The sequence below is a fragment of the Pundamilia nyererei genome, unplaced genomic scaffold (genome assembly GCF_000239375.1).
Source record: "Pundamilia nyererei isolate P.nyererei 1_Seehausen unplaced genomic scaffold, PunNye1.0 scaffold00075, whole genome shotgun sequence".
In the NCBI taxonomy this organism is placed as follows: domain Eukaryota; kingdom Metazoa; phylum Chordata; class Actinopteri; order Cichliformes; family Cichlidae; genus Pundamilia; species Pundamilia nyererei.
Window position 1 is genome coordinate 1570194 of NW_005187476.1, and position 26561 is coordinate 1596754.

Consider the following 26561-nt stretch of genomic DNA (forward strand, 5'->3'; position numbering starts at 1 on the left):
TCTAATCTCAAACTTAATTATGTGGCCCACTGAATTGTGTTAAAGTTGACCCCAAGGGCTTTTTAGACTGGCACATTTAAATTCCGGATCTCCAAAAAGCCAGTTACAAAATACCTGAAAAGCAAAAAGATGTTTTTTGTTGTATTAACTAATTATTGTGGAAAGTAAAAATCACAGTACTTTGGTGATCATTAAAATATGTCCTGAATTTACAAATTGATGACGATTCATCTGATAATCCATGACACACTGCTCTGCCCTACATGAGCTGCCTTTATAGGTTCAAAGTGTCTGCATTGGTATTGGCAACATTTGCAGCATCGTACAGCAGTAACTTACAAACAGAAGGTTTGAACAGCAGATGAGTGAAGTGTCTGTGCTCACAAACTTCCATATTGGAGATATCTACTCACACACAAAAACTGAAGCCTGGCAGTGATTCGTTTTACATACACCATCCTCAGCCATGTTTAACATGAGCATTCACCAGTGTGTCACAAATATACAGTAATGTGCAAATATCTTAAAGCCACCAATTAGTTCGTTATGTTTTGCTATGAAAAATAGGTGCAGGTATATTGTTAAAAGATACATCTAGTAAATCTAAGTATATTAGGCAAAGTCAAAGTTTATAGAGTTCTGATGTTGTTGAAACACAATATTTGGTGTGACCAGTTTTATTCTTCAGCTCAGCTTGAACTCTCTTAGATGAGATTTCTTTTAAGTAGACTTCAGTATTGTTCTCCAGGCTGTCCTGGTCACAAATCTAAACTTTTGATTACAGACAAACTGGTTTGAAAGCAAACTTACATCACTTACAGACTTACAGTAATAGCTCTCTGTTGTTTCCTGTGTTCATAGTCTCATCTTCTATTGTTGAAAATGATTTTGTCACTGATGGATGGAGGATTTCTAACTATTTCTGAAGTCTTTGACCTCTAAAACCCACAAAGAATTCCAATTGAGCAACCTTGGAAACAGCTTCCGTTCACTGTGTCATAACAGTTGTATTTAGCTCATTTCCTTCTCTTCTTCATTAAACCTTTAACTTTACATTTACAGTTTTGCAGATATTTTGTCAAACATGTGTTCCACATTACATAATAATATTAATCTGAATATATAAATCTCTGTTGTGTATTTTTTTTTTTCATTCTTCAGTTCTGCTTGCTTTCATACTGGAGAAATTATAAAAATGTTATATACTTCAAACAGTGTTCAGTAACTCAAAAGCACTCAAGAAACAGTAAAAGTACACTCATCACCAGGGGAGTGAACTGCCTTTGTTCAGCTCGCATTTTGTTGTAGCAGTCAACTTCATTAGGCTAAGGCAGCCACGTTAATGCTTTCAGCGACGGTAAAGTGGAATCTTTAACACAATTCTGAAAAACCAGTGATCGAGCCTTTTCACTCGCAAATTGTAGAATGATCTCCTGCCCAGCCCCCTTGTTACCTCTTTTTAAAATATATCTTAAAACTCTTTTTTATTCTTTGGCTTTTAAATCCGAATGAGAGTGGTGTACTCTTAGCTTTTATTTACAGTAGTATTTTTATCACTGTTGTTGTTGTTGCTGATTTTTTGTGTAGTGTTTTGGTGATTTGTATAGCACTTTGTCAAAATTGTGTTTTAAAAAAAAAGTGCTTTATAACTAAACAGTATGTATCATAAAATATCGCATAACTATTAGATTGGATTTCACTTAAAAATATTTATTTTAAAATAGCCTGATATTCCACAGTCACACCTTTTTATATAATATTTTTCATACTGCCGTGGTAATGTGTTGATCAAATGGAAAACGTGCCACTTTACACGGTACACATGCCCTAAAGTACACAAAACACTATATTATCAGTACTTGGTGCGACATGACGCAAGCTTATTTTGGTTTTCTATTGTCAGTAGTACACATGCTTTGTTTCTTTTCTCATTCCTTATCAGTTGATGTCAAAGATCAGTTGAAGATGGTACAAAAACGTAGTAGGGACAGAACTGTCACGTACCATCTGGAGTGACAGAGCAGAGAAAAGAACCTAAAGTCAGGTTAGCACCAGCCTTGTAATGTTGCAAGGCTGTGAAACCTGCTGCCCAAATAGCAGACTCTTGCAAAGCACATGGAAAACCTTATAGTATTTCACCATCACACTGTTATAGCACAGGCTTAGCAAAACATGCAGCTGATACAGAGAATTCAATTTCCTTGTAAATGATGTGTCCGCTCAGACACACCCAACTGACACTAGCTAAACTAAAAGGGAGAAAGCTTTTACATGACCTGCAGTATAAGTGGTGATTTTATCCATGAATGTTTAAAGCAAGTACACGAGTCTCCTCATAACAATTTCAAGCAGTTTTGTTATTTAGGTTTTAATGCAGAAATTTATTTTATTCTGTTTTATCTTCTGGCAGCTTCATTTTATTTTGCCACTTTACGTACTGAGCTACCAATGAGGACAAAATTAATAGCACGCCCCCCAATAACATTTTTGTCGAATCTTTCCTAAGTGCTTTAATAGAGCAAGACATTTTCAACATAGCATTTCTAAACATGCTAGTTTTCTTTAGAAATGCAGATTGGACCTGTTCAGATTTTCATCACAATAATAGATTTATTTCAGAAAAATTACCATGGTCACTATTATTAGTCACGGAAAAACTGAGCTTTGTATCGAGCCATAATACAAACCACTGCTGTGCAATGATGTGCTTTTACTTTGTGGCACTCAGAATTTGTAAATCAAGTTAAAACTGAGGGTTATACACAGTATAAAAACTTCAGCAAGGGTTTGAGTATACAGAGGACTTCAGTGTCTGCAAAGCGCTCAGGTCTTATGGCTGCAGAAAAAGCCCATATCATGAGCCCTGACGGTTGGTATATAAGGTGTTTGTTCTGATATGCTGTGTTTAGTTTCTGGCAAATGTGATTCTGTGGATTATTCCACTTGGTTTTGGTCTGTCCAAAGGACATTGTTTCAGAAGTCTTGTGGTTTTTTCAAATGCAACTTTGCAAACCCAAGCCATGCTGCCATGTATTTTGAGAAGAGGCTTTCTCCTGGCAACCTTTCCAGACAGTCTTTACTTGATCATTCTAGCTCTAATTGTACTGTCATTAACTTTAACACCTAACAGTTCACATTAATAATGATCAGTCCATCATGTCAATTTTATTAATAGCTCCTGACTGCTACTAATCCTTAATTCTTATAGAAGCAGTAGAGTATGATTCGTTTTTCACAGGCCTGCTTCTGCATCACGGTGTGATATTTCATGGTGTATACTTCATCTGAGGTTGCATTTGCCGAATTTTAAGACGTGCTAAGGACCAGATTACATTCGGTGTACTATAACTGTTACCAACCCTGATTGGAGTGTTTGGTAGATTATCTCTATACTGTCAAAGGTAAAAAAAATAAAATAAAATAAAACAAAATCAGAGACCAGTCCTAACAAAGAACAACCTCAAAGACCACAAATCAGGACAAAGAAAGAACACAAAATATTCATGGCAAAAAAAAGTGAAGAAACAGCAGGAACTTGATTTTTTTCACAATGTCAAACAGAACTGAAATGAGGAAGCTTTATTTGAAGGTCATTTCTGTAACTCTGGATTTCAAAAAGGCAAATCACCTCTAAAAATACTTCCAGGAGGAAGAGATGGGGCATTATTTATCCACATGCCACAACCTGACGGGCAATGAATGACCTAAAGCACAGAACATGCAAACATCCACATGCACATGCATCCAGTTTGATACAACTTTTCCAAGTATTATGCAAAATTTTCAAAATGTATAAAAAGATCATATTTTGATGATTACTATTTATGGAAACTTTCACGTTGGTAACACCAGACTGATTGGATTGATGCCACTGATCAAAGATATTTTCATGATTGTCACATTTCAGCAGCCAGTTTGTGCCAACAGTTAGCTGCAATGTTAGTGAACCTTAGAAAGATAGTGCTGCATAGCTACTGCTCATCACACTTGCAATCCTCACTGGAACTTCTTTTTCTCCAGAAAACCGTTGTTAATATGTAAACTGCAATTACTTGTTGAGCTTTTACTGTTAATGTGTATAGTTATTAACCCCAATCCCAACTCTAACCTTAACTCTATCCCAGGGAATCAGAATACCGCTTCTTTCAGATTGTTCTCTTGCGAATCAGGGAACAAATACAATAATGATTCTGACTGACACACATCAAGGACTATCAATTTTTTATTGGTCTAAAATTAGAGTTAATGTAAAATTAACACCCATAATCACTCAGCTGAATTCAATTCAGTTTTATTTGTATACCACCAAATCAATTCAATTTTATGTAAAGACCCTACAATAATAGATAAACATCAAAACACCATGAAAAATTCCTAATCTGAAATGATCTCACTACCATCCTTTTACACCTCGAAGCTGGCCGTGCTTTAGGAGGCTTTGTTGGTAATAATAGTCATTATCTTCCTGTATAAATCGTTGGTTGTTACAATAAAAAGTGTCAGTTAAATATATCATATAGGAGACACACACAGTGATATTTGAGAAGTGAAATGAAGTTTATTGGATTTACAGAAAGTGTGCAATAATTGTTTAAACAAAATCAGGCAGGTGCATAAATTTGGGCACTGTTGTCATTTTATTGATTCCAAAACCTTTAGAACTAATTATTGGAACTCAAATTGGCTTGGTAAGCTCAGTGACCCCTGACCTACATACACAGGTGAATCCAATAATGAGGAAGAGTATTTAATGGTGTCAATTGTAAGTTTCTCTCCTCTTTTAATTTTCTCTGAAGAGTAGCAACATGGGGGTCTCAAAACAACTCTCAAATGACCTGAAGACAAAGATTGTTTAGGGGAAGGATACAGAAAGCTGTCTCAGAGATTTCAGCTGTCTGTTTCCACAGTTAGGAACATGTTGAGAAAATGGAAGACCACAGGCTCAGTTCAAGTTAAGGCTCGAAGTGGCAGACCAAGAAATCTCGGAAAGACAGAAGCGACGAATGGTGAGAACAGTCAGTCAACCCACTGACCAGCACCAAAGACCTACAACATCACCTTGCAGCAGATGGAGTCACTGTGCATCGTCCAACCATCGTTTGGCGCACTTTACACAAGGAGATGCTGCATGCGAAAGTGATGCAGAGGAAGCCTTTTCCACCCACAGCACAAACAGAGCCGCTTGAGGTTTGCTAAAGCACATTTGGACAAGCCAGCTTCATTCTGGAATAAGGTGCTGTGGACTGATGAAACTAAAATTGAGCTATTTGGGCATAACAAGGGGCGTTATGCATGGAGGGAAAAGAACACAGCATTCCAAGAAAAACACCTGCTACCTACAGTAAAATATGGTGGTGGTTCCATCATGCTGTGGGGCTGTGTGGCCAGTGCAGGGACTGGGAATCTTGTCAAAGTTGAGGTACACATGGATTCCACTCAGTATCAGCAGATTCTGGAAACCAATGTCCAGGAATCAGTGACAAAGCTGAAGCTGGGCTGGATCTTTCAACAAGACAACGACCCAAAACACTGCTCAAAATCCACTAAGGCATTCGTGCAGAGGAACAAGTACAACGTTGTAACAACCAACGATTTATACAGGAAAATAATGACTATTAACAAGATTGCCCAAACTTTTGCATCCCACTTTATTAATGATTAGTTTCAAAATTACAAATGGTCTTTATGGACAACCACATAGCCCATTTTTTTTCTTTTCCTTCTTACAGTTCGAAATGTGGGAGTTGGACAGAGGTTTTTTTCCTCCACATCTTCTTTTATTACACTTTTGTTTGTCTTGTATATTATTATGCATCTTCTAAGGGGAAATTCCTAGTATTAAGCCGTCCCCATGGTGTTACGTGATGTGCGAGATAAACAAACTGTGCATTGTTGACAGAAGCTGGTTGGGTTACTGAACACTGGATCGTGTACTGTAGAGAGCAGGGCTTTTGAGTTTTGCAGAAAGACAGGCAAGAGGATATTTTGTTAACTGTCTTGTCAAGGGGTAGTGAACTTGTGGACTGGACATCTGCGACACACTTATTTCTCACTCATAATAAGAAGACTTTTGCCGTTTAAAATTGCATCTGGTTAAATCAAGGGAAAACCAAGCTCATGTTATTCTCAAATGGCAAAGACTTGTTCGCTACGTCTCCTAAGATTAAAACTATAATGATCTAGGGATCATTATAGATCAGAATTTGTCATTTAAAACTCACATTCAAAGGCTTGTGTCGAAGTTAAAACTAAAATTAAGTTACTTTTTTAGAAATCAATCCTGTTTCTCCCTCCAAGTGAGAAAACACTTGCTTCGTGCAAGTTTGTTTTTACCTTTATTGGATTATGGTGACCTGCTTTTTATGAATGCACCTGCCCACTACCTAAAGAGGTTGGATACTGTCTACCATTGTGCTTTACGTTTTATTACTGGCTATAGAAATCGTGTACATCATCGTTCTTTGTATGCTGCTGCTAAATGTCCATCTTTGCATATTTGCAGACTCTCCCATTGGTTGGTCTTATTTATGTATTTACATGTGTAAAAACCACAACCAACCACAGCCTTCATTCTCACAATTTCATACAATTGATTGTCCCAAAAATCAGAAAAGGACTGGGGGGAAAGCTTTTAAATACACTGCCCCTGCTTCCTGGAATAATCTGCAGAAGGAACTGAAATTATCCGAATTGGTTAGATCAATTAGAGGTTACGTTCATCTTAAAGGAATGAGAGAATAACTCTTTTACTCAGTGTGACTGTTTTTGATGTCGCTCTCAGTTGATCTGTTATTGTATTCACATGTTCATACGGGATATTGTATTTGTTTTAAATGTTATATACTTAGGTAGTACATGTATTTTGACTTTTGTTGCCATGATGCCAGGTCTCGCTTGGAAATGAGATTTTTAATCTCAGTGAGATTTTTACCTGGATAAATAAAGGACTAATAATAAAATAAAAAAAATACAGTTTACTGGCAGATGTTTGTCGGTCCCTTTCTAAGCTGACATTATGTTTCAGCTGTTGTTATAATTTTTTTTTCAAATCTAATGTCTTTTGCAGTTAAAATACATTCTTAGAAAACACCTACATGCCCATTTATCCTGTTTGAACCTGGTGAGTTCACTGGTTATGACATCCTCCATAGTCTTAATGCTTGTATATATATACAGTAGATTGCCCTGATGTCCTCCAATTGTTTGCATAGACAGTTTACAATACAGCTGACAGTAAGTTCACACACAAGAACTGTAAGCTAGCTATTATTACGAGGAAGGCATTATCCTTGTGATGACCACAGCTGAGCTTATTTCCTTCTTTAACACAGGACTTTGCACTTTGCCGCTTAGTGTTTGCTCCTGTCAGCACTGCGGTGTGTGTGGTGTGTGTTTGCTTTTATGTGATTAGAAATTATTAAGGTGAGCTCAAATGGCATCCAGCGTTTCTCTGTAAGCGATAGGCTCTGTTCATCAGTGCCATAGGCGCTCTTCAGTAAACAAATCTCTGCCTCACTCATTAACAGAGAGAGGGGCTCCTGTGTGTGTGGCGCGAGTACACACCGAGCTAGCTGTTCAGGGTAAACAAACATTACTAACACCCAGAGGGTAAATATAAGAGATGGGCATTAATCATGGCTTTACTGACTGATTGTTTTTGAGTGTGTGTTTGTGTGGGTGTTAGTGACTATGTGTGTGGGTGTTTTGTGTCTTTTAACTCAGTTTGCATCAGCCTGTGAGTCGAATCCTTGAGAGCTTGTCTTTCAGGTTTTCCTACACGCCCACACGCTAGCACTTGGACATAAACACCCACAGGGCGTGTTTATAGACACGTTTATAGAACAGTTTTTTCCTTTTAGAGTCAGTCCGCTGCTCTGGCTGCAAAAGGTGTGTGCTCAGTCCACCTGCTCCACTGAGAGCTGTCATCTTTGTGGCAGCCAACATCATTACGCTTTAAAACACACTCAGTAGACCCAGCATGGCAGAGGACTGTGTCCCCGAGGATTTAGACCTGAAAGGGATGGGTGAGGAGGAGCTGTGGGAGCTGATTAATGACAACCGCCATCGGATCTCGTTAGGAGTGCGGCCGTGCATCTTGATCCCGTACCTGAGGCAGGCCAGGGTTCTCAGTGAGATGGACGAGGACGAGATCCTTTCCTGCCACAACCTCACAAACCGCTGCATGAGAACGAGTGAGATTTTCATTGTTTTCATGGATTTTATAGTCAGTTGAAACTCTGTCCATGAGATGATACAGTAGACTGCTGAGTTAACCACTTAGAAAAGTGTAGCAGCAACATATATAAAATCATCATGTCACACTGACAGAGTTTAGGTGTATCTGTAAAAACAAACTTCTTCAGATTTAGAATTGTGATTATTTGCATCGCTGCTGTTGCTTGATGACATTAACTCAAAGGTTAATTTGGAAGTCTCATTGTAATCTATTTCTAGGCCACATGCTGGATCTGCTGAGAACCCAGGGAAAGAATGGTGGTATGGCCTTGCTGGAGAGCTTAATGATCCACTACCCAGCACTCTACACCCAGGTGACTGGACGCAAACCCAGCACTGAGCCCTCAAGATTCAGTGGTGAGTGGCTCAAAGTCTTAGTATGTCTTATGGATGTGTTTGTTCTCTTTGTTCTGCTGACTGCAATCCTTGCACTCTCTTTCAGGCCTGATAAAATACTCAGAGCTGACTGAGTATCTGGTCAGAGCTGTCACAGGGATGCAGAAAGAGCTGCAGGAGGCCCGTAACGAGGCCAGCAAATTGAGAGCACACTGCGCCTCTCTGGAGGCAGACATCAGTCAGATGATGGAGCAGGAGATGAAGTCCAGAACCCTGCGCACCGACAACGAACGGATCCAGAGACACTTGTGCTCTTTGCAACGTGAAGTCACCAAGCTGAAGGATGAGAAGTGTGACTTGTATATTCGCTACACAGCAGCAATCGAGGAGAAATCAGCTGTGAACGGGCGGCTCCACGAGCTAAACCTTCAGGTCAGCGGATGTCATTAGAGTCTGTTTGTTCACTGCAGGAGACCTTCTGTCTGAGTCTCAAAGCTGTCATCCCTGGGGAAAATCCTCAAAAGGCTGATGTTAAAGAAGTGAAATTAAAGCTTGAAAGGATTAGACAGTGCCAAGGGATGCTTTTGTTGTTTTGTGTTCACAGCCTGAAAAAAAGTTGTGTATTTTGCTGTGGTAAATGTTCTCCCGCTTGAGACTCAGACTCAAGTGACACCTCACAAGTAATCTGAGACAGGTATTTAGCAAAAAGTCTTTGCTATATACAGGAGCTATGGGGTTTAAGTTACCAGGCAGAACAAATGAAAGGCAAAAGTGGGAAGTGTTCAGGATCTTTCCTTCTGTAACATGTCACACTTTCCTTTTTTAAATTGTACTCTAATGATTGAGCCATCCACTCAAAATCAAAGTCCTTCTGTCCTCCCTGCAGAAAGGGCTGCCATATTAATCCTCAAGCAAAGGTAACAAGCAGGCTCCACAGTTCTTATATGCTGCATTTGGTTACACTGTCATGAATGCATTTATCTTTTTTTTTCTTTAAACTTTTAATCTTCAGATTTGACCTCTACAGATTCAAAACAAAAGGATATTGCAAAAGACTTTTCACTGGTTTCCTCTAAAGGCACAGCAAAAGCTCTAAACTGCACATATGAGGTGTTGTAAAGCTACTTCAGTATCTGCAGTTATTCCTCCCACAAGTCTCCAAATCTTGGAGAAGTATAGCGCTAAATTGCTGCTGTTTTTGTGTGAGACAGTACGTAGGCATGATGAAAGGTCATTTTGAATGTGGTCATAAAAGTCTTTTTTTCTAAATAACAAAATTGTTATTTCTATTATATTTCCCAGAAACATTGTTTAGTTGGGTGAGAGAACTTTTTTTATGACAGTAGATATTCATGTTTGAAAAGACTTTTGTTTAAAAAAACAACTCCCTGAGCCTGGTTCTACTGCAGGTTTCTTCCTGTCAAAAGGGAGTTTTTCCTTTCCACTGTCGCCAAAGTGCTTGCTTGTAGGGGGTAATTTGATAGTTGGGTTTTTCTCTGTATGTATTATTGTAGGGTCTACCTTACAATATAAAGCACCTTGAGGAGACTATTCTTTTGATTTGGATAAATAACATTGAATTAAACGGAATTGAGCTGATGGGTAACAGAGAACTTGGTGAAAAGAGTCCTGTTTACTTCAATCATGCAAGCATATCAGAACTGACTTCAGATCATCAGAACTGTTTTGTCAAAGTCATTTCACCTCTGTTGTTTTCCAGCTGGTCAAAGTCATTTGATGAATTGAATATATTTCTCCTTTACTAGCATCTCTATCATTGAATCTAAAATCCTTGTCCTCACATAGTCAAGCCGAGGGTATTTAAAAGTAGAATAGGAGGCAAAGCCTGGCCTCTCTCCTGCGAATCAAGTTCCAAATTTGGATTTCTCTACCTTTAAGATTAGGCCTAACACATTCATTTTTCAAAAAGCTTGTAGTTAGCACTGGATCAGACGACTGTGAACCTTCCCTTAGTTCTGCTGCTGTAGTCTCAGGCTGCTGTGGGCTTCTTATAATGCCCTGAGCTTTTCTTTTCCCTTCACTGCTTCTCTCTCTCCTTGTTTTGTTTCTAGTAAACTCTGAACCTGGTTGCTTCCCACTGCCACCAAGTGCTTGCTCATCTGGGAATGGGGGTCATCTAATTGCTGAATTTAATTGAATTGTCTCCAGTGTCTCAGATTTACTGATTTACACTCTTTGTTTCTTACCACAGACTATAAAAAAACATAAAACACCTAATTAGATGTACAGTGTCTCAAGTCTTGTTTGTCTTGTGTGGTGGCAGGTGTATCAGCTGCAGACTGAGCTACAAAATGCCCAAGCAGAGAATGAATTCCAGAGGCAGCGGTCACTCAAGTCTGTTTGTCCTGAGTCACCACAGCTGCAAGATGAAGTCAGGAGCCTGCGCTGCCAGCTGGCGAAGGCAGAAAAACTAGACCCCGTGAGCGCAATTGTTCTTTTTTGTTTTTTAATATAGACCATTTTTTTCACTCATATTCTTTAGAAGGTGAAATCTTATTTGCTGTTCCTGTTGCATCAGGCTCGTCAGGACATCCTGGCTCAAGACCTGGCAGAGGCCATAGACAGTCAGGTGGAGCTAGCAGAGCAGCTCCGATCATACAGGGAGGAGAACGAACAGTTGCTCAGAGACAAAAAAAAGGTGTGTTTGTTTTGTTTTTTTTCCTTCAGTGGTTACAGTAACCGGACCAGGAAATGTCACACAAATTCAACCAGTTATCTCTGATGGAAAGTGAGCTTTTCAGACTCCCACTCAGCATCATGATGGGCAAAAGTATTCAGCTGCTACTTGGAGAGTTATTGTTACCTAACACTAATATAAATAAACCATGAAACCATGAATACCACATACTTCTTTATATAATAATTGACTTTCTAATGTAACATAGACTTAAAATTGAAGCTAAATTGGCAAAATATGCGTGTATTTGTCAGCTCTTGGATCAGAACGAGTCTCTGAGCCTCCAGGTGCAGCAGCTGACTCAGGACTGCAAAATGCACCAGCAGAAGAGCGCTGTGATCCAGAACCAGATGAAAGCGCTCCAGGCCGAGAGAGACCAGGTAAGGAATTGATAACGGTGCCTCTAATCAATCTTTCCTGAATTTGATAAACAAATTAATTAACATTTTCAAGCTGCATTTTTCTGTTTTAGACTTTACTTTTACAGAGAGCATCGGTTTTGCTCTGGTTCATTGTTGCGTTGTTTCAGTGCTTTAAGTGTCAGATAATACGCCGTTCTTCTGTACTTGTCTGTTGTGTGTGTAGGTGTGTGTTTATGTGTCTTTGATAAAGGACACGGTGTACGCGCCTCTCTGTTTTAAATAATACCTTTCTTTTAAAGGAGCGGTATTCTGTTTTTTTCTAACATGTTCTTACCTTCACATGAAAACATCATGAAGAAATGATCCACTTTGAAGTCATTTAACATCAGCTGTCATTAACTTGAACCCTTTCCTCTGAAAACAATGAATTAAAAAATTCTACCACACCCTAAAAACTGTCAGATTGCATTTAACAGCATTTAACTGCTTCACTGAAGCAGAGGAATTTGATTTGTTAGACAAGTCTCGAGCGGATGGTGTGACGCACACACAAGCTCGAGGAATGCAGGTGTTGGAGTTCCACAGCACATAATAATTAAGATCAAGACAGTACCTTCAATTATATAACTACTTCTGTAGGCATAACATATTCAGACTTACACTGCTTATAGTTTGGCTTTGCTTGTTGTTTAAAGAAAAACTTTAATCTAGTGTAATTTGAAATTGTTTAAAAAAATTAAAAGACAATCAACTAATGACAAAAATGCTTACTTTACCTCACTGTGCTTTGTTTTCTACATGTATATGTATATTTGTATTTATTTGACGCTGCGCACAACGTTTCCTCTGAGTTTTAATAACAAGTATTCTCAAGCAAAGAGGATAAAAAAATGCTCCTATTCCTACGAGTATTTCCTTGGAGAATCATGTTAGGCATACAGATGTCCATTTCAGTGTTTCAGTAAGAAACTGTGTCACCAAATGCAGGTTTATCACATTAAAAGTCTAATTGTTCAGGTTAGCCCAGATGGAAACTCTTTAAATCACTGATTTTTCTCCCTTTTTTCCCCAGTTTTTGAATACTGTCTGAAAATGCCAAAACATAAGAACTTTTTTTTCATGTAAATTATCAGAGCGTGATCAAAGTATATCTTACACACCTGAAAAATATAACTGACACATTAACTATTTAACAAAGCTGTTTCCCAAACTAGAGCTTCTGATACTCTTGTCTCGCCCGGTTGTGCCTTAAAGTCTCCCACTTCCTGTTTCACTTCCTGTTTTCTGGTGGTGATTTAAAACATAATTGGACAATAGCTTTCCTAATAATCAATTAGTAACTCAGTGTGCCGTTGGAACACCACAGAGATGCTTTCCACGGCATGTCTTTTATCCTGTCTTCCTTCTCTCACCCTAACCGGTCGCAGCAGATGGCCCCGCCCCTCCCTGAGCCTGGTTCTGCTGGAAGTTTCTTCCTGTTAAAAGGGAGTTTTTCCTTCCCACTGTCGCCAAAGTGCTTGCTCATAGGGGGTCATTTGATTGTTAGGTTTTCCTCTGTATGTATTATTGTAGGGTCTATCTTACAATATAAAGCGCCTTGAGGCAACTGTTGTTCTGATTTGGTGCTGTATAAATAAAATTGAATTAAATTGAATTATACCATATATTTCATTAAAAACTATAAATAATTTAATATAATTATATTAATCATTCATTTAAAACCGATCAACTTGATGTCATAAAGAACATTTCTAAGTGTTGTGTTTTGGTATTTATATCCATATGAGGTTTTTCAAGTGAGTGATGTATTACTCACAATGACTTGGAAACACAGTACTTCTATTTTTAAGTTTCCATCGAGTATTGTTCCAGAGGTGTGTTTGCTGAAAGGTGCTGAAAAATAGATCGTTGTCTGCTGTTGGCGCCGCTTTGACAATCGACTGCATACCACATGCTTGTATCCAAGCCAGCATGTACTTTTGTATCTCAGCAAACAGAGGCCTAAACTTGGCTCAGCTGGGTCTGTGTGTCTGACTAAGAATCAAAGTAGTTTCATGCACAGTCAGCTAAACGGTTTTAAATAACTGTCAATCAGCGCTTTGGGTGCCTTGAAAAGCGCTATATAAATGCAATCCATTATTATTATTATTAATCATTCATGTGCTTCTAGGCTTATCAGTCCAGGGATGAGGCCCAGGCCATGATCGCACATGTCCTGGCTGAGAAGGACACCCTGCGGTGCCAGCTGGTGGAGCTACAGGAGAAGGTGTTCAGCTTACAGACCAAGTGCAGCTCTACAGAACTGCACCAGAGCTCCGAAGTAAATTTTTTAAACACACACGTGCTCACGTATGCACAACACTTAGAGGAAAATGCTATTACTGACTAATTTCATGTCTACCCTAAGGAGACGGAGGGCGGCTGGGATAGTCTGAGTTCCAGCAGTGATGAATGCCCCGTATCATCTCGACGCAGACTCTGCCGCATGGATGCAATTAATCCTTCAATGGTTTCCTGCAGTTCAGAGGTGTGTGAGTGTGTGAAATAGCTGTGAAATGCTCTGTTAATTTTTCCCCACATGTAAGAATATAATCACGTATTTTAAATCTGATGTTTTTGTACAGCTCTCCAGTTTCAAAGAATAGAGTTAATACAGTCACGAGGATTAGGGTCAACTCGTAGAAGTTAGATGAGGTGGAGGCAAGGCTGTGGCTGGCTGCCGTGTGGAGTGGCTGAGGAGTTTTTGCTTTGTAGCCTGGAATGATTCTAAGGAGTCATCTCAGGCACAAAGAAAACAGTGCAGACGAAAAGCAACAAGAGAAACTAGGGCTTCTTGTCTAGCGGCCTGATGAACACTGTGGCCACTTTGGTAGACTCAGTAATGCAGTGAGTAATGGATGAAATCTACAGCTGCCAAGCTGAATAGACAAAGAGTAGGTGTGGCCGGTCAGGCAAACAGTAAGAGTGACTAAAGAACCACACCTGAGCATATCAACACAAATCCCTCTTTTCTTCCACTCACTGCCAGCAGAGGGTGGTTAGATTCATTTCTAAAATGGACAAAATCTGTAGGATGCACCTACCAGTCTCTGTTAGTGCTTCCAACAATGCACCCAACAGTTTTATAGTGGCAACTCTTCGCCATGAGTAAAAAGTTATTTATTTATGGCGTTCAACTGCATGCAACCAATATTAAATTGGGTGCTGGCACATTATCAGTGGGAAAAAAAGGTGAGATGGAGACAAAACCAGTCACTAGTGACAACCACCAGAGTTCAAATACCATCATGTGTAATCAAAGCCTGATAGCACTGCTCTTGAGATTAATAATGAAAAACCCTGACATATCAGTTAACCGCAGTGCACAGAGTGGTATGTTCCTGCTTTCTCATTCAAACTACACACTTGGGACATACTGTCGCTTTTCTTGCAGTCATGATTTCATGTTCTGTGTCTGTGTTGGCCGTGTATATTGGCTTGTGTGTGTAGTGTGAAGATGGTGCTACGTGTAGCATGCGGTCCCGAAACGCTGAGCCTCCCAGTCCGGACTCTCTCCGCCGAAGGAAGGAAATTCTGTATGCAGAGAGCAGGTATGCCTGTGTTTCCTAGAAGTTATTATGAGATTATGAGATTTTGGGAAACATTTCACCAGAACGGATGAATGAGCAGTGTTGCTGACCTCTGCATTCCTTTCTGTGTTCATATCATGGCACAGTTTCAGGTTGATTATTGATTTACAACACAAAAAGAAAGAAAGTGCAATCGAGAGCTAATTAAAGAACACAAGTTTGTTGAGGAGCCACAGAAGTTCTATTGAAATCACAAATTGAGTAGACTTTATATACTTGTCACAGTGTCTTGCTGTTGTCATAGCAACCCACCAAACCAGTCTGTAGACATTATCTCCATTTATCACACGCTTCTTTGCGAAGTAAACTCAGTGTAAAATGCATACCATCATTGTTGTGTGCATCCATATTTGTTGGATCTGATAAGGGCACTTGTCTGTATTTTTTTTCTTGTAGCTCAGAGGCAGCAGAGACTGACAGTCTATTGGACGACTTTGTGTTGCTCCCCAGCAGTGTGTATTGAAAGCATTATTCTTCTTTAAATTACTGTATATGTGTGCAGAGATATCAGAACGAGACCTTCTTTCCTTCTTGCTCTCACCCAAAACTGGAATGGCAGATAGCTGCCCGTTCCTGAGCCTAGTTCTGCCAGATTTTTCTTCCTGTTACAAAGGAGTTTTTCTTTCCCACTGTCACCAAGTGCTTTCTCTATTCTCCATATTTCTCATAGGGGATCATCTGATCACTGGTGTTTTCTCTCTATTATTGTAGTACATTCTTTACCTTATAGCTGTTGTTTGAGGAGAGTTTCATTAGCTTTTGTCCCCTGTTGTGTCTTTGCCAACGTAGAGTGACACATTAACCCCAACACATTATTTCCTGGGAAACAACCCTGATGTCCAATCATTAAACATTCTCTCTTTTGTCCAGTGGTGAACAAGAGCATGCAGACATTCGGGCTTTCCTCTCGTAGGAGGTCCAGCTCTCACAGGTGAGACAGTGACACGAATTTTTAAATAGAATTAGATTCTACTCTGCCCAAAGGGTATGGACACTTTTAAGGCCAATCATAAATCTAATGCAGGCTATTAATCACAGGGCATACAGGACATTGTTGATCACTAGCTGGTGAAGTGAAAACAACTCTTCAACAGTTGAGAATTTTACACCACAAAAGAAAACCTCCTCAGTGTCTCAGATCGCATTCTTCCACACTTACTTCTTACACTTAGTAACTTGGGATCATATGTCCATGTATAAAAAAAAAAGTGCTCTACAAATAACCGGATATTGTGAGTGTGCACTGCTGTAGCAAAATCAGTCCAGGAGAGCAGGTCCACTTTCTACTAATCCCAGTGTGCAGGAATTATTTGTAATTATTAGTGATCAATATTTGCTAAATAGCTTGAAAAACTTCCCTAATTTTTCATCGTCAGCCTGTCAAGATCCTCAGTCCCTCCCTTCCTGATGCGTTCTCGTCCAAAAGCGATCCGTGTCAGTGGCAGAGTTCTCAGCATCTCCTTCCAGGGTGAGGCGCTCCTCAGCCAGCTGGCAGTAGTGGGGGGCAATAAGACGGGAGTGTTTGTGCATCAGGTGACTGAAGGCAGCGCAGCTCACACTGTTGGCATCAGCCCCGGGGCTCAGATAGTCGAGGTAGGTGCAAATGTGTGCGTAAAAGCAGTTTTTCTCCTTATCACCTGTTGTGAAAACACTGTTGGTCTGCAGGTGAAGTACGAGAAGAATCAGAAGGCTCTGAGGATGGTGCTGGAAGATTCCACTTTAGAGGAAGCCATGTGGGCTCTTGGCCAGGTTGCAGGCATCTGTCATCTCTCCCTCCGCCCCAGGCAAGATGGTACGTGATATTTCTTGTACTGATTCATCGAGAACTTACACATGAATTGCGTCAGATTTCCATATAACTTGCACCATAACTGAAACACCATTTTACTGTAACCCTGCATCGCAGCCTTCAATGTTGCTTGGCGTGCCTCCTGAGAAATGTGACTACATGTCGGGTCAGCGCATACCACAACCACTTAAAGGCTGCGGTATAGGGATAAAAAGAGTTTCCAGTTGCTACGCAAGTTAGGAAGTAAATTTCCCGCAAAGCCTAAATGAAGTTTTAGTCTCATCTTGAATCACTTATATGCCGTTTTAGTGGAGATGTTAGATCTCGCTCTATGACTTGTCTGCAGTCTTGAAGCCAAATTGTTCTATGTTTTTTTTTTCTTCCACACTATTATCTAAACTTACTGAAGCTGTAAAAATGCCCATAAACATGTAAGAGTATTGGCAGTACTGTATTATACTTTGTGTTTGTTTTACACGCTTAGCCGTGAAATAAGACTTTATGGTTATAGCTGACTTCAGGAAGGAGGCAGCTTTGGTTGACATTAAAAGGATGCCTGACATGAGGAAGTAGAAACTGGATATGGTGAACATGCTGCATTCATGAGGGTGTTTTTGTTTTGCGTCAAGCAAAAAATTCAGCTCTGAAACCTGTCATTTTGAAAAAGTAAACCACATTTTTTGGCACGTATCCGAAGACAGAACATAATAAAAAAGCAGGCTCTGCATGGTTGACATAATAAAATGATTGTTTGTTTGCTATTCCCTCTCCTTCACGCGTTGCATCACAAACTGGTCTTTTAAATGTTCTCAGCAGATTTTTTGTGCATGTACATGAACTCAAAGTTCTCATATATTCAGAAACCACACCTGATTTGATTCCCCGTCTTCTTGTGCGCATCTGGCCAGGATGCTACTTTGTGACTGCACCCTGGCAGTCCACTTCTGACCACTTCTGCATTTTCACCATGACCCTCAAACTATCGAGTAAAATCTTAATTTTTATTGCGTGGATCATTGCTCGCGAGGAGAGCAGAGTGTTCAAGGAAGTTCAGTTTGAAGGAGTGCTGTTTTTGCTACTCTGGAGAAGCTCCAGCCCTCATCACAGACACACAGGTGTAAGTGATCAAAACGGGACGAGCTTTGAAGGGGATCTGATAAAATAAGGTCTAGTATAGGTTTAGTTTTTATCTGTGAATTTTATAAACGCATCTTTACAGGTAAGGCTTGTGCTTATGTTGGGTGTGAGGATTAAGCACAGGAGGTAATAAAGTACAGTTACCATGAAAGTATATTGTTCTTTAAACTTGACATTATGTTAGTTCTGGGATGAAATGTAGAGCATGTACAGCAACTGACATCAGTTCTGAATATCATCCACATGGTGTGTACTGCAGAGTGTCAGTCCAGTGGTTTAACGTCCTCTTCTGTCTGCTCAGACTACGAAGCGCTGCTGCAACAGCTGCAGAGCAGTGAGACATCATCAGGAGACTCCTTCTACGTACGTGTCAACATGTCCCTCCCTGCCGGCCCCGGAGGAACCCTGGCTGTGTCCTGTAACGACATCCTGCATGTGACGAACACGCGGCCCGCCGGCACCGAGGACTCGTGGCACGCCAGTCACGTTCACCCGTGTCAGCAGCTGGACCTCCAGAGCGGAACTGTTCCCAATTATTACAGGTTGGTGCACTGATGAATGAAAAGTTCAGGTTCACAAAAGGCAACTGTGCGCTCTTCAGATTATTCGAGAATGGAGTCAGATCACTACTCACTGATTTCTTGATGTCACAGGGCACAGCGGCTTCTGATTCGAGCTATTGAGGATATGAGCTTTGAAGCAAAGAAGTCTGAAAAGGTAAGAATAAACTAAAGCACTGGGTTTTTGTTGCTTTGTTTAGTTTTTTTTCAGAAGTTACATCTTTCCCCTAATTAACTCCTGGGAATATTCTTCTGCTTCGTCAGGGTGAGCGTGTGATGACCCAGAATACACAGAAGACTGTGAGGATTGTCAGCACTGGGCGCCAGGGCAGGAACCCACTGTGGGTCAGCGTGGAGGAGGAGAAGAGCGCGAGTGCAGAATCAAGTACAGTAACCCCAGTAGTCACAAAACAGCAGAATTACTCGGGGCCTCATATTCTGCAAACAGCCAGTGAATCTCAGCTTTAACTGCACTTAAAAAAGAGATCTATGGAAATATTAGTGAGATATAAACATTTGCACTGTCTATTCTTTCCACTGCAGATGCAACATCTGCACCTAAAAGTTGTGTAACTCTCATGCCCTACACCCTGGTGACGCCACGCTATCCGCCTGTCTGCAGGCCTGTCCTGCTGCTGCCCTCGGTGCTGGGACGTATCCTGGACAAGAAGCTGGCCAGCTGGCAGGGCTTTCAGCTCTGTGAGCCTGGTAAGAAAAGCTCTGTCGATATAAGCTGACATGAAATCTTATGTGAATCTCGGCTACAGAATAAACAGCTGAAGACAAATTGTTAGATAAGCGGGATGGACACGGTTTCCTGAGCTGACTCATGTTTTATGGGCGAGATTGCTCATACACCTCCCACTCTATTTACGATTTCATTCTGTAATGGAAGCATAGTAAAAAAAACGGTCTCATACTGTACAATGGGGTTTGTGTGTTACTGTAAACCAGGAAGGAAATAAATATCAATAAAAGAAGGACAGCAGCCATAAAGTGTAAATCTTTACCATCATTACAGCAACATAGGCGTAGAATATTTAGAGGAAATAACAGGCTACACCAAACGAAATCATTTAATGTGTGTTTCCAATAATACACAGCATTATCTTGTGTGTTATAATCTCTTTCCTCTCTGCTTCAGAGATGCTGAGCTCCAGTGAGCATGCAGCCCAGCTCCAGAGGTCTGAGATCCTGGAGGAGGTTGAGCAGGGTGGGAGCCGCTGCTACACCCTGCAGAGTGTCGAGAAGGTCATGAAGAAGGTCAGAGCAAAGAAGGAAGCTGTGGTCAACAAACTGTGTGCAATGCTAAAGAGATGATGGCCAGTTGAGCCGCAACTTTTGTACAAATATGAATGAGATTTATGTTGTAAAACTTACATTTTGGTTATCTGATGACTTTAGCACCATCATCAGGTTTAAACCAGTATTTTACTTTATCACAGTGCCAGAGATTCTTTAAAATGTACTTCATGTAACAGCACTGCGCTTAAATCACACTTAAGCTAATTTTATTTATTTCTTCATAACCTGCAGGGCATCCACTGCGTGCTGCCTTTAGGCCTCGACTGCGTGCGCCGGCTGCAGCGCTCTGAGATCTTCCCCATTATCATCTTCATTGGCCAGTCTGCACGTAGCGCACGTAAACTGAGGTAGATTCGTCTTCTTCATCTCACGCAATGCCACCTCATGCTTCTGATATTACATTTTCTTCCGATCGTAAGCAGCGAGAGAATGCTGGGCAAAAACTAATGAGTCAACATTTTTCCCAGAAAACCTTCCTTGTTTTTCCAGTTAGACTCCATGGCACACAGATTCATTCACAAATATCTTAGAGTTGTAATTTAACTTCATATTTTCAGACAAGTAAAACAAAATGCAAAAGGGACTGATGTATTCATGGATAGAGTTTAATGGGAAAATAAATGTTTTAACTAATTTCACCTTTATTAGTGCAGCAATAGCAGAGACAGGAAATCAGGGAGACATGCAGCAAAGGGACCTGAGCTGCTCAACCACTGAGCCTGGGCCAGTTGTGCAATTATGCCTACTAAGTAAACAGATTTTGTCATACTTACAGATCAGTTACTTCGACTGTATGTACAAACAATATCAGCAAGTCTAAAGCAAAACATTTCCTTCCTATTCTATGTGAGCGACTTTTAGAAAAATAGTTATAGTTCATTTATCTAACTTTTACGTTAGGTCAAAGCTGCACCGTCACAGTCAGACAGAGGAGCAGCTGCTGGCGTGTTCGAGGAGCGAGGAGCCGCTGCTGGACAAGCTGCCGTGTCTGTATCACAGCGTGGATCCAGAATCCTGGTGTGACCAGACCTCCCTGCTGACCAGCCTGCGCACCATCATCTGGGAGGAGCAAAAGAAGATTGTGTGGGTGGAGCCTGACCTGTGGTAGGGCAAGAAAAGGCAACAGAAGAAAAACTCAGAGCATTTATGTAAATAATGTAAATTTCTTTAAGGGCTTTTTGTTTACTGGATCATGAAAAAACACATTAATATTAAATGGATAAATAAGTTTTACAAGAAAACTTTTTGTAAACACGAGTATGTATCTGTGATACTTTATGAGTAACTGGAGGACCGTTTAGTGTGCATGTAGCTGCATTACTTACTGAGAAACGTGTTTTACGCTGCCTCCTTTTTTTTGACTTATTTGTTTAAAACAAACATGTGTAGTGTCCTCTAAAGACACAGGTTTTGTCATGAAACACACGCTTGCATTTACTGCATCTGTACAAAATGTAGATAATTTTTCATTTTCCATGTTTTCTTGCTTACATGCTGTGTTTTGTAAGTCAAACCCTCGATTTAGAATAAAAGAATAATAATCTGAGCTGTTGTGTCACGTGGAGTTTCAAAGTAAGATTTCATTGGAGATGGTGCATTCTTTGGTGCGAGTGTGAAATGAAGTGCTGTAAGTACAGATGAGTGAATGTTGTTTGTCGAGACAGCGCACGCCGGGCACTATTACAGGTGTTTTGTTTGTTTTTTTGAAATTAAGCACAGCTGCAGAGCACCATGTGATTGGTTTAGCTTGTCACAAACAGCCTGTTCCTTTAATTTTTTGAGCAGTGTATTACCTGTGTTAGCGGTAAATCTAAACAATATCAAGAGACATTGCTGACTTGTAGAGGAAGTGAAGAAAAATCTCTCCAGGGTGTGGATCTTCAGAGAATATCAGCGCAAAATAAATCCTCCTGCAAATATCGAAAAAAGGAAGGAAAAACACAAGAAGAAACTTTTGCACAGTAATACGTTTCTGTGGAGCAGGTGTAAAGAAGTCTTATTCCTTGTATCCGTCCCTAAAGCCCCTCACTGGTGCCACACTGTTTGTCACAGAAACTCTCAGAAATTTTCATCCAGATTGGTCCACTTGTCTAAGAGGAGGGGAACATATAAACATGTATAGACGCACTAGAATCATTATAGTATGATTATTGTTATTATTAGTGAGCAGTGTATTTAAATGGTCACATTCATTAATCAACGGAAAGCCTTTTCAAGCAGAGACACACAGCATTTATACATTCAAATGTGAGAATTTGGTGTCTGCCTATAAACTTGTATTATTTATTGATCTAATGGAAACATGGACAACAAACCAGATGTTAATCCAACAAGTTTATTATCATGGAAATTTAGGAAATGAAATTTAGAAAAATACGTGTGAACTATGCTTTGTTTGCCGTCCTTTTCTTTAACCCGTTCTTTTAAAGACTAAGCTTTGGGATGTGAGGAGAACATGTGCTCCAGATTCCAGACTATGTTTCATCACATGTTTTTGGAATGTAATTCTGAAAAAGTTTTCCACGGGTGACAGGTCTCCTGCTCTGACACTGGGACCCACTCATATGCCAGTTCAGCACAGGAGCAGCACAGACACACAACCTCTTATTCCACTCTCACATTCACACCGCGGGTGAAAAATCGCCAGTGAACCCTGAAGGATGACGTTGGACTGTGGGAGGAAACCGGAACAGGGCAGGTGGCGCTCCAAGGATTTATTTTTGAGTTATTTTGATGTGGTACTGCCACCTAGTGGACGAAAGGAAGAAATGAAAGAACAAATATAGAAATGATTGTATAAAGTTGAAAAATTAAACGAAAATTCTGCTACTAAAGTTTCATAAGATCATATTTATAATGATCTATTTTATATGCCGACCTTAGAGGACGTAGACAGTCATAGTTTTCAGACGGACGGACTCATCTATTCTCTACAACCTTAATCAAGCCCACTGTTTTTAGTTGGGTTAGGGTTAGGGTTAGGGTTAGTTGGGATGAGGCTGTGCAGACAGTCAGCAGTAAGGTGACCCTTTAATAAAAGTATTCAAGATCATCATGTGGAGGTGGGGTTGGTCTCACCGGCAGTGCAGACAGTGTTTTGAGAAGAACTGCAAAAGAAAAGGAAAAAGGATGGAAGCTTTGGAGAAACGGCTATCTGACAAACCCAAGGAACTAAAAGACACTCCTAGGCCCTACCCTGTTTGGCCTTACTGTGTATTAGTTTGCGGAGTTTGGTGCAGCTTTCTTGTTTGGTGGGGGGTGGGGGGTCAACAGGATATAAATACCTGTAAAAAGTTGATTGGTTCACATTTGCACATCTTAATTTTTAAGTGACATTTGCGTTTTAAGTTTATACACTGATTACATGCATATAATGCAATGTTTTCCTGTTGCAGTATTTTGTATGGTGCGTTTTTCTATGTTTTTAACAAAAAGGGGGAAAGGGACATTTAATTCAACCTAAGATGATTTGTTTTAATTTGCACATGGTCTTACTGAGGTGATCTAAAGTGAAATATGCATTTTTCTTTTATTTTTATTTTTTTTGTAATGTACTGGAAAAGCTTGAAAATGGACATTGAGTGCTTAAAAGTGCTTGAATTTGACCCTGGAAAATAAACTCTGTGTCCAGTAATGTTTTCTGTGGCTGTTTTTCTTTTGAAGCGTCTTTTAGGTGAAAGACGTCAAAGAGGACGTTGCTTCATAATATTCCTGCAGTGTTCAATTATATTTTTCCTACAAACTGCTTATTACAGCTGGGCTACTTAAGGCTAGCGCTTTGCCAGAGGTCATGCCAGATTGTTGCAATACTTGTGCTACCCAAGCTGATAAACTTGTTTGTGCTAAACTTACCTTTGTTTCCTCTGTTTAGATGCTTTCTGCGTTGAGAAGAAATGTCAAGACAGAGCTAGAGAGTCTGAAAAGACAGATGCTTGCCTGTCCCCCTGCTTTAGCCAAGCAGTGAAGCCCAGTCTGGAAATGACTGTTTTCACTGCTCTGCTTGCAAACAACTCAGTCTAACTTTTACTCCTGTATTCCTGTTTTTGCCCAGGTTTTTTTATTGTGCATGACAGGTTGTGTGATTGCAGATTAAATTTAAATTCCGACACGATATCTGACACAAAGGAACACCGAACCCTGTAGAACAAGAAAGTCAAACTCATTTTATATCATGGGACTCATGGAGCCCACTTTGATCCTGAGTGGGCCGGACCAGCACAACTCTGCTTTCTTAACTACGCATTTAATTCCTGAGATATCTAAATATAAGTAACAGAAGAGCAGTAAGTCAGACTTTCTACAGAATAAGAAATTTGTCACCATGACTGTTTGGGCTTAAACTGTAAGAAATAAATGTGTAAAATTACAGTAAATATTCAGTAAATATTCAATAGACTGTCCTGTAATTATAAAACTGAACTCACAGAAAAAGTCCTTTTTTGTAGACAATTTATAAAAAACAAATAAGCAAATTTCTATAATCAATAGTGAAAAATCAGGAACTTTTCAGTTATTTAGTTACGGTAGTGTAGTGTGAATGCCCCTGTAGGGAGGTCTTCATTCGCTCAAAAAACTGGAAAACCTATAACCATTGTTCCATATGGCCAGTTTCACTGTTTCACTATATTTTCAGTACTGATAAAGGGATGCTGGGATGCTGCAAAGGAAAAAACACAAGTATTAAACAAAAAGTATTAAACTATTCCACTTCGTAAATCAGAAAACGGTCTTACAGCTGACCTGTGTGGGCAGAAGAACACAGAATATCATTTACCATTAGATCCTGAATAATCAGCGGATCGAATTTACATACTGTCACTAACTCTGGACATTTTTGAATGTTTGCCATTTATGCTTAATATTTATCAAAATCAGTATTACATACTGTAAGATTCAAACATTAAGACAGATTTGATCTTTTGTTGCATTAATTGTTGCATTTAGAAGGACATTTCAATATTGTACATTACAGATCTGAGAGAAGGAAAAAAACAAGCTGAAAATGATTTGTGGTGTTGCAGAAATGTATGACTGCACATGTTTTCATTATGAACTAATATCTATCATTTGACTAAAATCTTAAACGCTGTAAATAAATTGGCTCACTTTAAAAAAAAAAAAAAGGAGCTTGATTGCCGGCATGTGTTTTGCACTGTGGGTCCCCTGTGGTGCTCTGAACCAGAAAGACCCACAAATACTTATGTAATGAGGTCAAATGCAAACATAACTTAGAAATAAATAAATAAATTTAGTGAATTTAAAATACCTACGTCCTTTTTCCCCATCACTTTACAGGCACTGTTTTCTTGCAAAGTAGGATGAGTATGATGATGTAGCAGCTTTAACTTTCCTAAAGATTTATTTTGGGGTTTTTTTCAGGCCTGAAAAGTTGATGGGATACTGCCATCACCCTGCCAGCCAGATGGGTACCGTGGTCACCCAGCTTTGTGAACACAACAAGGCAATGTAGAGTTTTACGCTGATACCAGAGGTGTGTCAACTAAGAATCTCAGATGAGGTTGAATCTGTCAAGTTCAGAGGTAAAGCTTTCTGAATATTTTGTGAGCACAACAACTCGAGAAAGATCTGATCTAGGATTTCCAAATTAACACCATAAGTATTTCATAAAAGTCTCATAAAAGTGGAAACTTCAAGGCTGGAGGTGAAGGTTTCTGAAAATCTTGTGAATGCGTAAAAAAATCGCTAATTCCTAAGAAGTTAACGCAATCGTTTTGTTAAACCCCTTCAAGTATAAGGGAAATGTAATTAAAGGGGAAAAATGACAAAAATCTTCCAAATATTTAGGGACCTAAGAGTAAATAAAGTTCAGCACTATAACATTATGACCACATGAGGGCAACAGGAGATCTCCAAAAATGTCACCTGCAGTTTTGGAGGATAAAATATCGTAGAATTTTATCCTCCAAAAATTTCCACAGATTGAAAGTTGACAGATTGATTGAAAGTTCACCTGCTGGAGCGAGTTCCCATGGAAATTCATTTTTTGTTCCTTTATAATGGAAGAGAGCAAATTAAATGGAGACAAACAGAAGCTTTTTTATATTATTACATGAATAAAATAAATCATTAGTATTGATTTGGAGTCAGACATACTGTCAACAAATATTACTACACCGTTTTTTGTGTCTGTTACATGAAGCTATCCTGCTGTTGTCTGTTCTCCTCGATGCTGCTCTCTTTTTCTCGGGAGCTCGCCCCCACCTCTCCCCCCAGCAGAGGAGGAAGAGCTGAGACAAGTGAACAACAAGCCAAAGCCAGGCAGACAGGAGACTGTATAGGTGGGTGTTTTCCCCTTTTTTATGTTGAGTGCTCTCGCTCCGCGGCGCTCAGTTCGTGTGCTGTCTTTTAGGGCGTACCTTCGACAACGTAGAGGTGTTTTTTGTTGTTTCATCCCAACTCTTTCTGATATTTGGATCGTGTCAGCGCAGCAGCGGCGACAGCGGCAGAGGCTAAGCTAGGCTAGGCCTGAATCTCCCATCTCAAATACTT

At 39.9% G+C, this 26561-nt stretch overlaps 2 protein-coding genes across 3 annotated transcripts in view; both read left to right on the plus strand.

Annotated features, from left to right (window-relative positions):
* Positions 1-6967: 6967 nt before the first annotated feature.
* card14 (caspase recruitment domain family, member 14) lies at positions 6968-21591 on the plus strand. Of its 2 annotated transcripts, XM_013911924.1 has the most exons (20): positions 6969-8192; positions 8455-8592; positions 8678-9003; positions 10856-11011; positions 11111-11230; positions 11524-11649; positions 13802-13951; positions 14039-14158; positions 15121-15221; positions 15657-15712; positions 16131-16191; positions 16637-16853; positions 16926-17052; positions 18488-18728; positions 18840-18903; positions 19011-19131; positions 19290-19454; positions 19891-20009; positions 20283-20398; positions 20952-21591. In XM_013911924.1, the coding sequence occupies exons 1-20, from the start codon at positions 7979-7981 to the stop codon at positions 21157-21159; spliced, it is 2946 nt and encodes a 981-aa protein (XP_013767378.1). In that variant the 5' UTR covers positions 6969-7978; the 3' UTR covers positions 21160-21591. The 2 variants fall into 2 exon arrangements, with proteins under 2 accessions (XP_005737436.1, XP_013767378.1); XM_005737379.1 differs by lacking the exons at positions 20283-20398; positions 20952-21591 and having other exon boundaries at positions 6968-8192; positions 19369-19454; positions 19891-19953.
* A 4630-nt stretch (positions 21592-26221) lies between these two features.
* ctnnd1 (catenin (cadherin-associated protein), delta 1) overlaps positions 26222-26561 on the plus strand; it is a 36575-nt gene continuing 36235 nt past the window's right edge. The window contains exon 1 of the mRNA XM_013911929.1: positions 26222-26350. The gene's annotated coding sequence lies outside the window, so the exon portion shown is untranslated. The remainder of the gene's footprint in view (positions 26351-26561) is intronic.